The 15,583-nt window shown below is 46.3% G+C and overlaps 4 protein-coding genes across 4 annotated transcripts; 3 read left to right on the forward strand and 1 right to left on the reverse strand.

Annotated features, from left to right (window-relative positions):
- Positions 1-73: 73 nt before the first annotated feature.
- TRIVIDRAFT_160288 (uncharacterized protein) lies at positions 74-1,861 on the forward strand (the record flags this gene model as incomplete). The annotated part of the gene is made up of 3 exons (XM_014096172.1): positions 74-1,136; positions 1,188-1,394; positions 1,449-1,861. The coding sequence occupies 3 exons, from the start codon at positions 74-76 to the stop codon at positions 1,859-1,861; spliced, it is 1,683 nt and encodes a 560-aa protein (XP_013951647.1).
- A 1,059-nt stretch (positions 1,862-2,920) lies between these two features.
- Positions 2,921-6,439, forward strand: TRIVIDRAFT_20473 (uncharacterized protein; the record flags this gene model as incomplete). The annotated part of the gene is made up of 1 exon (XM_014096173.1): positions 2,921-6,439. A coding segment is annotated over one exon (3,519 nt), but the record flags the coding sequence as incomplete, so codon positions are not given.
- Positions 6,440-7,011: 572 nt separating this feature from the next.
- TRIVIDRAFT_226405 (uncharacterized protein) lies at positions 7,012-10,430 on the reverse strand (the record flags this gene model as incomplete). Its single annotated transcript, XM_014096174.1, has 6 exons — positions 7,012-7,691; positions 7,782-7,875; positions 7,941-8,609; positions 8,662-9,395; positions 9,452-9,644; positions 9,696-10,430. 6 exons carry the CDS (start codon positions 10,428-10,430, stop codon positions 7,012-7,014), a joined length of 3,105 nt encoding a protein of 1,034 aa, XP_013951649.1.
- Positions 10,431-13,117: 2,687 nt separating this feature from the next.
- On the forward strand, positions 13,118-14,817 carry TRIVIDRAFT_66366 (uncharacterized protein; the record flags this gene model as incomplete). The annotated part of the gene is made up of 4 exons (XM_014096175.1): positions 13,118-13,398; positions 13,465-13,795; positions 14,010-14,463; positions 14,531-14,817. The coding sequence occupies 4 exons, from the start codon at positions 13,118-13,120 to the stop codon at positions 14,815-14,817; spliced, it is 1,353 nt and encodes a 450-aa protein (XP_013951650.1).
- Positions 14,818-15,583: the final 766 nt, after the last annotated feature.

Consider the following 15,583-nt stretch of genomic DNA (forward strand, 5'->3'; position numbering starts at 1 on the left):
AAGTGATGATGCGTCCAAGAGTCCGTTACAGTCAAGATCAAATTCTGTCATGTCCCATAGAACATCCTCCGATATGGGATACAAGAGTGAAGCCGAAGAATCCACAGATGATACACATGAGGACAATCATCCTAAAGAATGGGATTTTACTTTGCCTCGTCTGCCTCGGCTGGAAATCTCTACAGAAGACGACTTTAGCCCCGATAGCCTCGCCGCAGCCATCCAGCATGGCGCCACGGCGTCTCGTATTCGAAGCTATTTAACCATCTACGACCCTAGGCTTCTTGGGCAGGATATCAATGCCAACGTCATGGGGTTCCCTCTCATATTCTACGCCGTTGCATCAAATGACGAGGACATGGTACGCCTCTTGACCGAATTTGGGGCGAGTGCGAGTGCAGTATATGAGGCTTCACGAGTCCCTCTTTTGGCCTTTGCCATCATGTGCAGCGAGACGTTGCAGATTGATACTACAAACATGGTCTCCGTCCTTCTTAGCAAGGGTGCTTCCGCTCGTGTTATTCCTATAGACTTATTTACACCATACTTACAGGATGTAATCGCAAGCTCCGAGCATAAGGGCCAGACGCCGACCGATGGCTGTGCAGAAGCTGCCTGGTGCTCCCAGGCCACAAAGGCCAGGCTCTCAAAAAACATCAATCTTACCCAGAGATATTTTCTAGAAAAGTCTACGAAAATGAAGCCTCCTTCAACAAAAAGGCGACAGATTGCGCGCATCAAAAACTGCCAAGAGCTGTTGGGCATCCCGTATTTCCTTGTTGGCCAAACCGTTGCCACGGAGCTCCTTATCCAGAGACTGCTCACCCATCTCATGATGCCTATGAAGCAGCCATTGGTTTTATGCTTTGCTGGCCCCAGCGGCCACGGAAAGACCGAACTGGCACGCCAACTTGGTCATCTTCTATCCCTGGACTTGGAAGTGGTTGATTGCACCACTTTCACTCATGAGATGGAGTTGTTTGGCCCTAGACGACCATTCGTCGGATACGAACAAGGTTCAGCCGTCAATAACTTTCTTGCCAAGAACTCTGGAAAGAAGTGCATTGTTTTCTTGGATGAGTTCGAAAAAACCACAAAGGAAATTCACCAAACTTTGCTGCTTCCATTTGACAACGGTAGGGCAACCAATTGACGGAGATCGATGAAGGAGCTAATGTGCGAGAAAGGCGAATACAGAGACAGACGCAACGGCGACAAGATCAATTGCTTGAATACAATATGGATAATGGCTACGAATGCGCTTGATGATGCCATTCTTGAATTTTATGATCATAACGAAGGAATCGCTGGCGATGACATGGAAGAAAAATCTCGACTACTCAGGAAGCTCAGCCAACAGTTGCAGGAGGGATTTCTCCAGCAATTTGGCGCAAGTCTACCTTCTTTACCCTTCATCAGAGCCCCTTTTTTTCGGATAGCTAACTTAGACTCACAGGCACCTGTGACAGGACGCATCTCGGACTTCATTCCCTTGCTCCCGTTCTCCTCTGGCGAACAAGCCGTCATCACACATAAATGCCTGTTAGGGCTGGCGCAGGAGCTACGTCTGCCGATACAGCTGTCTAAGAGCCCATTGGAACGGCTTATCGGCGATCTCAGACTGCTGATTCGCCGGGATGGTGCTGTTTGCTCGACTCTTGCAAAAGCACACTACCATAATAAGCTGGGGGCGCGTAGTCTCAAGGCAGGCGCGGAAAAGGTGAAGCGAATTGTTCTAGATGCTTACCTTGATGACGACGAGGAGATTGAAGAACAGAATAACTTGCGCGATGTAGTTATTGACGTGGATGGTGGGGAGATTGTTGGCAAGATTCTGCCTACTACGAAGACTGGTGCTTAAGCATGAGAGTACTTCCATTAGATTATCATAATAAGAGCCAACTTGTTTGATTTGCTAATAAAAGAGGCTGGAAGATGATATCATCCTTATTCTTACTGTCACGTCCTGCACTACGCTTTCTTGACTTGATACTTCAAGGTAGCTGTATTATTCAGCTAGCGAGGCGACAAAGCTTGCATACATTCGACAATGCAGCACAAAGTCTGACGTGGCAATAGTAGCTAGTTGAATCAAGAAGCACTCATTCGCGTTGGTTGACGGGAAAAGGCCATGACGTGTCAAAATGTTACACATACCTGTATGTACTGTGGCATACGCATTGAGGCGAGGGGCATTGATGAGGATGCCGGCTAGGCGGTGAAGAATATTGAGCGTGAATGAATGTGCACGATTCAAGTAAGTGAATTCACGTTGTGGTTCTTCAAAGTATGTATTGATAGGGTAGATACCGGGCGTGTCAGATGTTTGCTGGCTACATGCATGTAGTCGTAGCGGCGTTGAAATTGGCCTCATAGACGCCATTTTCCTTTGATTCACTCTCAAGAGACTCACCGATTTCTTCTGTCTTATCGGACACCTACAGTGAAACTCCAGTTACTGTTGTTAGTATCTTTGTATCCGAAGTATGCAGGCCACCAGCAGCCATGGTGGTCTCATGCCATGGTATGAACCCGTCAACATCCCCAACAGAAATTCGGATTCACCCTCTCAAAATCGAACTCGGATTACTGATACATGGTGGCTAATTCGGGAGAAAGCTTTTTTAGGCCGCCGAAAGCGCATAAGTCTAGCGTACATTCACTTCCTGTATGTAGGCATGCGTGTAATGTGGCAGTGGGAGGCCTACGACTGCATTCACAAGCGATGTTAATTTATCTGAGAGTGGGTTGTAGTCTTCAACGGCTCATTATTTTATGTTAAATTGAGCTCAACTGGTAGAAAATTGTTACCACAACTATATATTGTCATACAATTCCCATCTTTTTTCGTTTGAATAGACTGTGCATCTTCTTCAAGCTGCGCAAACCAAATCTTCACGCCATGGAGGACCATGTGGTACCAGCCCTTAGGCGGGCCGCAAGAATTGGTTCCTTGTACGATGCAAGGACCGATAGGTTTCTAAATGCTTCGATTTTATCTCCCGGCCTATCAAATATTTATGTTTCGACACAGCCAACACCTCTGACGGAAATCACCATCTCCAGCTGCGCTTCGTATGGAGATGTATTTAAAGATCTCCATATCGACGAAGCTACTGCAATCAACTTCCTGTCTGGAATTCTTGATCCCCATGGCGCTGCAGTCTTTCTCCGCGACTTTGTGGCAACTAATGGAAGAAAGCGTGCCGCCATTGTTCATCAAGTGTCAACTGTGCGGCAAACGCTGGTCAATTTACCCCAAGCTTTCAATTCGAGCGGCGACTCAACTCCTTTGCAAACCAATGACTGCACTCATGTTGTGATTGGTATCAATTGGGGATTGCAGACAATTGTCGCTGCCAGCTGTCCCGCCTCTAGAAAGTCAGAATGTGAGGAGGCGACTTTTAACAGAGACCTAGAGCTTTTGACATCGTCCATTGAGTCAGGTTATCTTGCACGGCAATCCCCTTCCAGCATGAGCCTTGAAATGGAACTCTGTAACGACCTCATGCTATACAGCGACGTCTTTGAAACAGAGGGCCTCACCATGGAGGATGTGTCTGGAATATGTGATTTCATACGCCTCGTGCCAGCTCATATTCGGCAAGAAAACGGCGGAAAAGGATGGCCAGTCGCATACAGCATGATTCCTGTCACGACACTTTCATACTTCATGCTTCTCCCGCAAGCTTTTCGGTACAGCCTGAGACCAATCCGAATTGACTATCTCACCAACTTCATACAGCTTTTCGACGATTTTGAGGCCTGCGCAGTTAAGCTCCGCAACTACTATACTTACCTGGTAGGCCACCTAACGCATGTAGCCAAAGGTCATGTTGACGAAGTCTTGGCCTCAATCATGTACCTGGAAGACGGTATGAAGTGGATGTCCAACCAGCTTCTTCACCTCTTGCCCGATGTGCGTCGGGGGACGCAAGACCATTCGACTCTCGTTGACTTATATCACCAAATTGCCCTTGCGGAGCCTACACCCAAGCAACTCTCTGCCAATGCTGGACGAGAAACTGACAAGCTCGAGTTCATCGCTAGTGTTGTTGCTCAAGGCGCAAATTACATAGGTCATAATGGACTTTCTCTCGAGACGGTCAAAAGATCTTACGAAAACACTTGCTACTATGTCTTTCACTTTGATTCGGCCGCAATGGAACAAAAGAAAGAATGGAACGACAACTTTACCTTGCTATTGGAATTGCTTGGTCAGCGAGATGATCGGATGCCCGTCTACATCATGGACCATGATGCAGTAGACTCTCAGATGTATGGCGGGATGCCACGAATTTCTCAGTACAAAGGCGAAGATGAGCGTATCCTAGATGTGCTCGAAAACCGCCAGTTCCTCTCCTCGAAATGCTTCGCTCGATGCTCTGGCGACAATATGGATAAAAACAAGTGCCAACGGCCAGTCAAGAGACGTTTTGTCAAGATACCTTGCCCGAATCCGGGATGCGATTCCAATCATTCAGAATGGACTTGCCCACAGTGTCTCACAGCAATCGAATATGGATTCAGTGACGACTTCTTCTACTGTGACTGCGGCCGTGATCTCTTCAGCACCTACGAGTTCAAGTGCAATGACCCCAAGCATGGAGCCGCTTATTACACGTATGATGCGGAAGAGCTTCGCAAACTTTTGGGTAAATTGAGCGAGGCTGATTACATCAATATTCTCATTCTCGGAGAAACGGGTGTGGGAAAGTCAACTTTCATCAACGCCTTTGTCAACTACCTGTCCTACGCTACGTTGGATGAAGCAAAAGAAGCTGACGGGCTCTCTTCCGTCATTCCTTGCTCATTTTCTCTCCAAACAATGGACAGGGAGAATTTAGAAAAGGGCATTCAGGAATATAATGTCAAAGTCGGCGGGCGTGATGATGAAGCAGATGGATCAACAGGGAACTCGGCGACGCAAAAGTCAGCTGTGTACCCGGTCACAATTGGAGCAAGAACATATCGCTTGATTGATACGCCGGGCATCGGAGACACCAGAGGTCTCTCCTACGACAAGGAGAATATGGCCGATATTCTCAAAACGATTAGTTCTTACGACAAGTTACATGGAATCCTGGTGCTTGTCAAGTCTAACAACGCTCGTCTGACTGTTACATTCAGGTTTTGTGTAAAGGAGCTTCTTACTCATCTTCATCGGAGCGCGACCAAGAACATGGCCTTTGGCTTCACTAATACACGGATCTCGAACTATGCGCCCGGAGATACCTTCAAGCCCCTGAAAGCTTTACTTGACGGTCACTCCGACATTCCGATAACTCTTTCAACGTCAACAACTTATTGTTTTGATTCGGAGAGTTTCCGCTACCTCGCAGCCTATAAACAGGGCATTCCGATGACCAACGAAGAAGAGTTTCGCCGAAGCTGGGACCACTCGAGTAAAGAGGCGCATAGACTTCTAAACTATTTTGCATCAACTCCGCCTCATTCCGTCACCAGCACATTGAGTTTGAACGGGGCACGCAAACTAATACTGGAGTTGACAAAGCCCATGGCCAGCATCTCAGATTCTATCAAGAAGAACATCCAACTGTGTGAAAACCAGAGGCTCGAGTTGAATGACACGAAGCTGACCGCTAACAATCTTCGCAAGAGGTTGCGCTTAGAAAGAATTCAGTTCAATGCTAATAAGCTGAGCAGACCTCGCACAGTTTGCAAAAATCTCGACTGCTGTGACTTCAAAGACAGCGGTCTTGATGATGGGGTGGTTGTCACTATCTACAAAACGCACTGTCACCCAGAGTGCTATCTTGGAAATGTCACGGAAGATGTCGTCGCCGATCCTGGTCTCATAAATTGTGCGGCTTTTCAAGGCAAAAACACTTGTCAACTATGCCACCACCGCTGGCAAGAGCATCTGCATGTTCTCTATGAACTCTCTGAGATCAAAGTTCAGGTCACAGATACTGAAATAGAGAGACAGCTAAGGGCCAATGCAGACGACATGACGTTGCGTCAAATTGCCATCGCCAGACTAGACCAAGATATTGAGGAGTTCAACCTGGAACTTGACGAGATTCGACGCGCAGCGGCTCGTTTTTGTCTATTCCTGAGAGAAAACGCCATCACAGTAATCAACGATGCCACTTTGGACTATCTTGACATGCTAATTCAGGACGAAAAGGGAATTATCGAAGCTGGCAGGCAGCGAGGCTTGTCCATGGATTCCAATCAGAAACGCCTCCAGGCCCTGAAAGACGACAGACAGATTCACCTGGAGTTGGTTGAAACGTTCAAGCAGAACATGATTGATCCCACCTGTCCGGAGGATATGCTGCTGGATGAGCAAGGAGTTGACGCCCTGGTGAAAAGGCTGTACGAGCTGAAGCATTTTGGAGCCAACTTGAAGCACATCAAGTATGTCATAGACTCCTCGCTAGAAGAGACGTATCGGGAGCGACCATTTCGCGTACCAACAGTCAGCTCTCGCAAGCACTACGGGAGCGGAACAAGACGCGACGCCACTTACGGCCACACAGCACAAGGATCGAAGAAAACCCATGCTTACAATATGGAACGATCAGGGGAGACTGTTGAGGGCCTTCAAATGGGGCCCTGGTCTGTTGATCCATACCGTACATATGCAAACGCGGCTGCGTCTGGGTTGAGCCATTCGCACAAACGCACAACGCAGTCAATTCTCGGTCACTTTGCCGCACTTTGGAGGAGACGATAATCGGCGGGGGAAAGCGGCGGATTATTATCGTTGTATGGACTGTACTAAGTCAGATTAGCAGGAATAGAGTGTGCGCAATGAGATGTTATCCTGAACTATATGTATAAGCCTACCCAGGCAGCAATGATGTCTGGTGATATTAAGGTGTGCCAGCAGCCGCCATTCTAAATCTGCTCTCCAGGAGCAGATATGCTCTGTCACTTATTACTTGATTACTAATAGCCCGACTTGTAGTCACGAATGAAACAGAGCTTAGCAATAACTATCCAAGGAACGAACTAACATAAACGACAGAGATGTTCGCACAGTCAACCCCAACGAGAGGCCCTGTGAATCAAGCGTACAAACTTCATGAGCCTCTGCTCTTCTATGCTATAATCTTCCCCATCTAAATCTTTGAAACTTTTAATCACAGGGTCTAGAAAATATTCTGCCATCTTCTGCATGTTGTAAGCTGGCGATGATTCCAAAAACCGTGTTCTTTTATCCCAGGTTGTGATTAACTCATTCAGAGTCCCCCGAGTCAATTTTCTCATGAAAGGATATATAGCTCCAGGGAAACCAAAAATTTGAATGGCGGCCTCCATCTCACTCGAGCGTATCATACTGTTCACAGAGGATGACATATGGGCATTCATAATGGTTGCCTTGACAGTGTAAAGGTGCATGGCGGCAACCCCAGCGGCTAAAGCCGTTGACACGCTTGCGTTTGTTTGAAACTTGACGCCTGAAGCACGGCTTGTAATCTCAAGAACTGGATTCGCCTTGGAGCTATTGATCTGTATTTGTTTCATTATGGCATCGGCACCGGGGAAGATGAACCCCTTGTGGGTAGAAACACTGCCATCTGCATGCGCAGCGGCAACAGGAAAGGCGGTGTCTGACCAAGGACGGGTGAAACCACCATATTTTTCGAAAAACTCATTTTGAGTGACCGGGTAAAACATCTGAATTTCATGTACTTCAAGGCCATCCAGAGCGTGATATACTATAGTAAACACAAGCAATCAGTATTGTTCCTAATATCACCGGTATAACAGCTGTATGTGAAGGGGTATGTGACAAGGAGAGGTCTTACAATTGTCGGGAATCCCCTCTTTAGACCAAATATCGGCCATTTTCCATGGCATGCAAATGATGGTTGCCCCATTTTCTACTGCAGCTTTGATGGCCTAATATATTGTCAGTACATGTATTTATTGGGTCACTGGCGCTTATTAAAGCAATCTCGAGTTACCTTTGCAATTATTTTCCTGTCAATATGACCTCCGCTTTCCTTGAGACTTTTCGTCGGGATTCTGATTGGGTAAATCTTGGCCATTGGACACACATGCAAAATCATGTTAGCCATAACTGTGCCGTGGCCCTTCGCTGACGTGGATGGAGGTCGTAATTCTCCTCCCTTTTCAACGGTGTCATAGTCGAAACTTGTTCCAATTAGAACTTGGTTGTGTAGCGTCTCATCCACCATGTCAACACCGTCATCAATCAAGGCCACGACAACATCGTTTCCTGCTAAAGATGATATTTCCTCCTCCTCTTCACTCCCGTTTTTGACCTCCTCTTCACTCCATTTTTTGAAGTTGCCTAATGTGTTCTCCCAGAAAGGTTTCATCGCATTGGCAAATTTGGAGGTAGACACCAGCCACCGTTGAGAGCGATCATCGTCTGCAATTTCTATGATATTCACGCTAATCTCACGAATTTCTGCATGAGTACCACAAGGGTGAGACTTTATAAATCTCTCAAGATCCGCTGAAAGTATGGCTGCGTTTTCAGAACAACTCTCAATATATCGGGTAAGATCGGCTATGGGTATAGAACTACGGGCTTTGGTGGAGTTCTCTTTGAGCTGTTTTTGAAACTTCTCGAGATTCCGGGCCGTTAGATTACCGGGATCAATTTGCTTGCCTTGTCAGCTGGGACTGTTGAAAATTGATTGGCTGGAAGATACATACCTCATTATACTCAGGCGTATACACATGCAATACCTTGAGGTTTGGTAGCATTGGCAAGCCTTCCATCGCGCTCCATGCATCAAGGATGGAAACGTTGCCACTCCATCTTAGCCACAGCTCTTTCAAGGGGTTTTCCTCCGAGGGGTTTCGTGGTGTCACCAATCCCATTTCTTTACTCTCAGGCCATGCATGGAGAAGGATGTCAGGGTTTAGGTCCAACTTCCGCCAATCAAGACGCTCAACCTTGAACTGCCTCAAGCACCACTGAATAACATCAACTACTCGGTAGCTATCACCCCCGCCGACTGATAGTTTTATGATATGACGGACCCCTTTGTTATATAGCCATTCAAAGAAATATTGTATGGCAGGATGAGCGGGAAGCTGCTCTCGATTGTTCTCGGCTTCCCTTATGATGTGGGTCTCGCACTCTTTGAACACCCTAACGCCTGGTGGAAATGTTCCTGGGAGACACGCGCGATAGAGTCCATGGCTGGACTCAGGCACCTCGAACGCCGCATCGGCTTGTGGGAATGTCTCGGGCCGCAACCCGAGTTCAAGTTGGATAGTGCGCTTGGGTATTTTGAACCCTAAGTCGGCTTGTGGAAAGGTTACGGATTGTAGCGTAGTATCGAATTTAAGACCGGTTTTGCTGTCTGCGCCAAAGATTTTGAGGAATCGATCCCAGTCGAGTACAGTTGGCAAGTCATCATAGTTGAAGCTGATTTGGATATCTAGGGACACATGTCAATCTAAGTAAGCATAGATATCCTATGTACATGTAACTTACCATCCTCATTTTCACCATACAGGAAGCGGGTCGTCTTTTCATGATTCCTTGTTCTCATGTAGTGTTGTTTCAGTAGCGATGACATTTCCTGAAACACCGTTTCCATTGATTTCTCTTCATTTCCAGTAGTAAAGTTGCCTCTATCATTGAGTACATTGTTTCTGTCGTCTTTCTGTTGGTTTTGATCAACCGCCTGACATAGTTAGTCACCATTGGTATTCACTCCTGCACAGGGGGCCCGTACCTTTCTTATCTTTTTCTTGGATCTTAGAGTATTCTTGGATCCAATAAACATTTGATAGATCGATTGTCCGTTCATGTTTTGTTGGTCGAGAAATGTCGTCGGAGTTGTTTCAGAGCTCCGCTGAGTAGCGTTTTGGTCCCGATTGATGAGTAGCCTAACGATTTCAAGTCCCTCGGGGGTGCAATACTGATATGCCGCAACATGATGCATCGGGGTATTCCCGATTGTGTCTTTTGCAGCCAATCCTTCATCGCTAGTATGCTCTATAAGCATTCTTACCGTATCGAAATCCAAGTCACGCTTGGTGCCGTGCAGGGAGTTGCTAAAGAGTGTGTGCAGAATTGTCATACCATATTTGTTCTCCTGCAGAATTGCCTTGTCAAGATATTCTTTAATTGTCTTTTTAATTGGCTCTTCTTCGTTTGCATTGTTTTTGTAGGTGGAAAGTATGAAGTGAACAAATTGAAACACAGAATGTCTGGCTGCTAATTGTAGAGGGTTGCATCCTTGTTGCTCTTGGTGAACCAGGAGTTGGGGAAACTTCTCCGCCACCTTTTGAACAAGTGGTTTCAATATGTCGAAATCCGTATCATAGAGTCGAATCTTCTCGACAATCAAGTGGAGCAGGTTTCCCGAATCGCCGCATTTCAGGCTATCTTCACTACTGTGGGCAGCAAGAAATTTGTCGACATCAATATTTTGATGTGCTATCGCTTGGTCCAGAATTTCCTCCATGGTCTGCCACTTCCAATTGCCAGCAGACCGTTTGTTGGTAGGTGCAGGGGTTGATGTTGCAGGTTGCCCAGCAAATCTGAAGATTCTGAGTTCTGCTGAGTCGAAAGAATTGATTTGAACCTACAAAAAGGACATCAAGTTGATCCAGGGGCCATACAACATATTATAGTCGGCCAAGATGCACTGCAATCTATTTTTGCCTTGTGCAGGTATCAGTTTCCGAACCAAAGATCCTAGTAGTATACATGCATGCTCACTTACGCCATTCAACGTTCCAATGGTGGCCTGAAAGAATCTCAAAGAAAGAAAGAAAGAAAGAAAGAAAGAAACCTGGAATGAGCTCAGTGCTGTTGAAACTAGCACTCACTAAAAAGAACAAAGACATGTTTTCATGATTCTTTTAAGGGAAATTGCCATAGTTAGACTCAATGAAGTAACAGTGTTGCTAAATTGATATGTGCCCAAATATTTACTCTCTCGATGCGTTCAAGCCAAGTACAAAGGAATCCCAAGGAATGGCGCGTGGCGCCACTGTGTGAGGCATGAGGCAAGATACCGATTCATCAAAGGAAGTGGAGAAATGGCTAGAGACAGCTCAAAGGAGGTACCACAAGGCCATATCTACTCGTACTGCATGTTCTAAGGTATCTTCTTTACAAATAACTCCTGGAAGCTGGGGAAGGGGGGGGGGGGGTTCTATCTTTCTTTCACATGTACGTGCGTCGGTAAATGTCACTCCCCATGCAGCAGCCAGACGGTGGCCCGATAGGACCCCAAAGGAATTATGGTTCTGCAGTCTTTGAAACAATTACTCACGAAAGGAAAGACTGAGGCGAACAAAACGTGTTCGGTAACCGTTATGCTAGCTTGATTGTGATGAACTGGCATTTTCACCCATGTCAAAAAAAGCGTCACATCACCCAGGCCATTGAACTCTTGTTCGAAGGCTGGAGTCTCGATGTCGGACGGGTCTATTTGATTGGGGCATACAACTGAGCGCCAACAATGCAGCATGGGACCACCACAAAAGAGTTGACGCAAGCATCGATGTTGGCCAAGGAATCAGCACCCATGCGGGCGCCAAGTTGGAGAAGGATATCAGCAAGTATACTTCGGACGCTGCGAAGCTGCATGCTAGCAGACTGATTATTAACAACCTGCCTTCATACCGCAAAGCAAAATGGGCCCTTTTTGAAATCGAGACAACGAGGACCGGTATTCTAGCCTCTCTCAAAGTAGCGGTGCTTGTGTCAATGCCGCAGCGAAACCTATTTCATCGTCGGCCCAGCCGCGAACTCAAGACGGATATCATGACAATACTCGTGACTTGGTTCAAAAGGGAGCCAGAACCAATTGGGTAGCCTTTCAACCAGAGAAATTTGAACAGGATGCGAGTTCAGGCGGCAGGGTAACGTACAGCAACACCGAGCTGGGAATGGAAGACCTCGACAAACTCGGGGGTGTGGCCAGCACCACTTTTATCACCAATGGGCAAAAAAAGCACAAAGGGATTTGAATGTAGATTTTTGTCGCCAAATCTGTGTCCTGATTAAGTTCAAGCTCATCCCGTATGTTGTTTTTCAAGCCGCACAAATCTTGGGCGCATGTACTAGATAATCATTTGAGTTAATGTAATAACGGTGTTACTAAATTTACTTGTGATGAAAGACTGGCTCTCTCCATTAGATCAAAGTCGAATACAAAGGAATCTCAAGGAGTGGCGCGGGCGCCACTTGTGACACGTGGAACAGAGCTCCTGTTCATCAAAGGGAGCAAACAGACAGATGGTCAGACCTAAAAGGAGTTGATTGTCTCCACTAATGGCCTGACTGTTATGTGAGAAATACTTTTTGTAAAGCAGGGATAGTCACAGTCACATGTCTGTGAGTTGGTAAATGCACTCATTCCATGTAACAGTCTGGCGAGTCTGTGACCTTGCGGTCGATGAAGCATAAAAAGAAAAATACTACATAAGCCAAAAAAAAAAAAAATTTTACGACCAAAGCGGTACGGAACGTATTTTATCAACATAAGGTGTGATAAGGGGAAACGTATGGTAAGACAAATCGCCTTCACACAAATCACACGGGCTCAAGCAAAATGGTCGGCTAATGTTTAGATTGAATGCATTTACACTGTAGAAAGTGCAAAGCAGCAACTTTCTGATTCATAGCCATAGAAAATGGTGGACTTCTTTCAAATCATTCCGCACTTTCCTTCCCAGGAGCGAGACTTTTGCCTCGGAGGGGTTGATCCAGGGGGCCTAAAGAGATGCGAATATGTTCACTCAATCAAAGTTGCGGAAACGTGAGATGAACTATGAGAACACCAACGGCACATGGAATTAATACTTTGTATGCAAACATGTAGCTACCTTTTTTCTACCGTGATATAGATCTTCTATTAGGTGCTTTGAATGCAATACTTTTTTATCATAGCGCGACGAATACAACGGGGCAACTCTCCATTGGAGTGGCCACGGCACGTACAACATAGCCGGTACGTGTTGACGCCGTTCATTTATGTGAATGAGAATCTAATTGAAAGAGAGTCCGAACTTGTTCATACATGTGCATTTCAAGGATGAAGACACTTCTTGGGGAGTGATTGTGGTATTTAAATAGCACCACTCTCTGGCCTACGCTTCCCAGAGTGACATCTGCAACTTCCCCATCGACATAGGGAAAATGGAGTTGAATGAATCGTTCTTCGTTGGTGAAGCTTCGGCTCCCATATTGGAAACGAATAGCTCCGCAGAGCCGGAATTTGGAATATCAGAGTTTTGTTCTTCCATCAGAGCAGTAGACCACGAAGATCAGGATGACGATGAAGATGCGATGAGTGTCATTACTACCACAACAGACCGGCTATTGTCTGGAGATCCGCCACCTTATTCAGAACAGCGCACACTTGGCTTAAATATTGTCCGACACCTGGGATGGTCTGGTTCCAAGGTGTATGAATATGAGTGAGTACATGCATTGGATCAGGATGCACCTGGAGCGCAATGGATTGTACTCACCACATGGGGTAGCATTATCACGGTCCACGGGATACGTGATGTTTATAAGACTGCGTGGATCGACAACGATAACAGCTGGTGGGTGAGGAGCAAACTCTTCAACAAGCGATTGGTTAGGCAGATCGATTACTCTTATGAGATCAGCGAGGAGTCAGGCTTGTACACAGAGAATTCCATCCGACGCCACGCTGAAAAACTTATTGCCGCCTACTCAGAAATTCGTGGCGAGCTCGAAGATGTAGATCTGGAGCATTCAAAGGAAGCATCTAAGGAGAGAGCTGACAGCCGAATTGATAGAGTGAAAAATATCGTCCTATTATATGGATCTGCCACGATCTTGGAGGTACGATCGTGAAAGAGGTAATTCCACAACCGCACAGGAGTGGCCTCGGAGGTTCCAAGCTTGCTAACGCATTTTCATCAGGCTCTTTCTTTGGCGATGGCCGACCCCAGCAGATACGGAGAAATAGCCATGTTGACAACATGTATTGTGGGTTGCCAAGAAGCATCTCGAAGCCGATAAAGGACATTGACTCTTCTAACAAAGAATATCTTAGATGTTTTTGGGCACTCCACACCAATGCAAATCTATCAAAGATCTCGAAGATCAGATATTGCAGTTGATACAGTTACCTGGTCCCCATACAATCAAGAATTTCCCGATGGAGAAGGCCAACTGCCTCGCCAGCCAAGTCAACAGAATCAATCAGACCTTCTCTTCCACCAAGCTGATTGATCGTGCCGTCATTTTCAACATTTTCACCCAAACTTCCGACGAGACATCGGACCATGATTGCAGCCTTGCTAATGACCGGGGAAATCATGGTACCCCCAACGCGCTGGAAGTAGTGACTCCTTTCCGCGGCTCTGCGCACTCGATCGGCCTACCCTACGCAGCTGCTGGAGTGTTTGCCTTACGCACAATAGGTCATTTAGACCTCATCAAGGGCGGTACTCAGGATGAAGATTGGCCATCTCAAGTGTCGGCTCTATGTGACACGGCGTACGGCGGTAAGCGCAACTCTTGATGTTACATGCCTACATTATTCACCTTCTAACATTACTTGTGCGGTTCAAGCCTTCAAAATCAACCCACATTTACTCCCGTTGCAGACAAAGTTGCTTTCGATAGCTCCTCCCACGCAGCTATCACAAATATTTTGCGATCAATCAAGCGTTTGGACTGTCGTCCTGGGTCCCATTAAAGAGCGCCAAGTGCTCGAAGAAATCTATTATCCGACGAAAGCCAAAATCATGCACTTGCATAGCAACGGAGATCCAGTAATGAACATTTCCGAGATCTCTCGACGCCTTTGCGCCGGTTATAATGTGACCCACGATAACTGTCGAGAAGGGCATAGATAGACCAACCGGGATAATCATGTACTTTAAGTTCGACTCGTGCGACTCTAGATACAATGGCGTTTCAGCCATGCTGTCGTATTTCATCAACTTCTTAGCTTGGCGCAATTAGTCTCAATTGGAAGTATCTATTTTGGAGGAGTTGAAATTTCTCAATGACACCAAAGCTTGGTCATTGGAAGATCTTTATCACATCTTTTCTATATTGGTAGCTAAATTTCGCAATCGCGAGCTCACCATCTTCATTGGATGTTTTGATCACTGCCCTAAAGACGAACGGAAGTGGTTAATAAACCGCATCTTAGAGGAGAGTAGCTACAGTGATAAGGACTGCAAGGTCATTATATCGACTCCCAACGAAAATGGCCTTGGAGTAGAGCTCAGATATGGGACGGCATACTATAAAGCTGTCAAACAAATCGATTTGCATCATGAGTACCGACCGAGTGTCATGAATTCACTCACTACAGGGCTTCGTTCTTCCTTGAACCACCTGATAGAGAGACGGCCGACCTATGAGAGCTTTCAACCGGAACTTGAGGCTCTTCTCAAAAAATGTAACCGCGCACAACATTTAGGATATATTATCTTGAACTGGCTTGGGAACTACTACGAGGAGGGATCTAGGTATAACATCTCCACAGTATTAAAGAAGCTCCCGCAGGTTACTACGAGAAATGTACTACAGTTGTTTGTTTCTTCGTTGGATCCAAAGGACCAATTGAGGGCCGCGAACATCTTCAATTGGGTTAGATATGCTGCGGAACCG

Source organism: Trichoderma virens, assembly GCF_000170995.1.
Source record: "Trichoderma virens Gv29-8 chromosome Unknown TRIVIscaffold_88, whole genome shotgun sequence".
Taxonomy (NCBI): domain Eukaryota; kingdom Fungi; phylum Ascomycota; class Sordariomycetes; order Hypocreales; family Hypocreaceae; genus Trichoderma; species Trichoderma virens.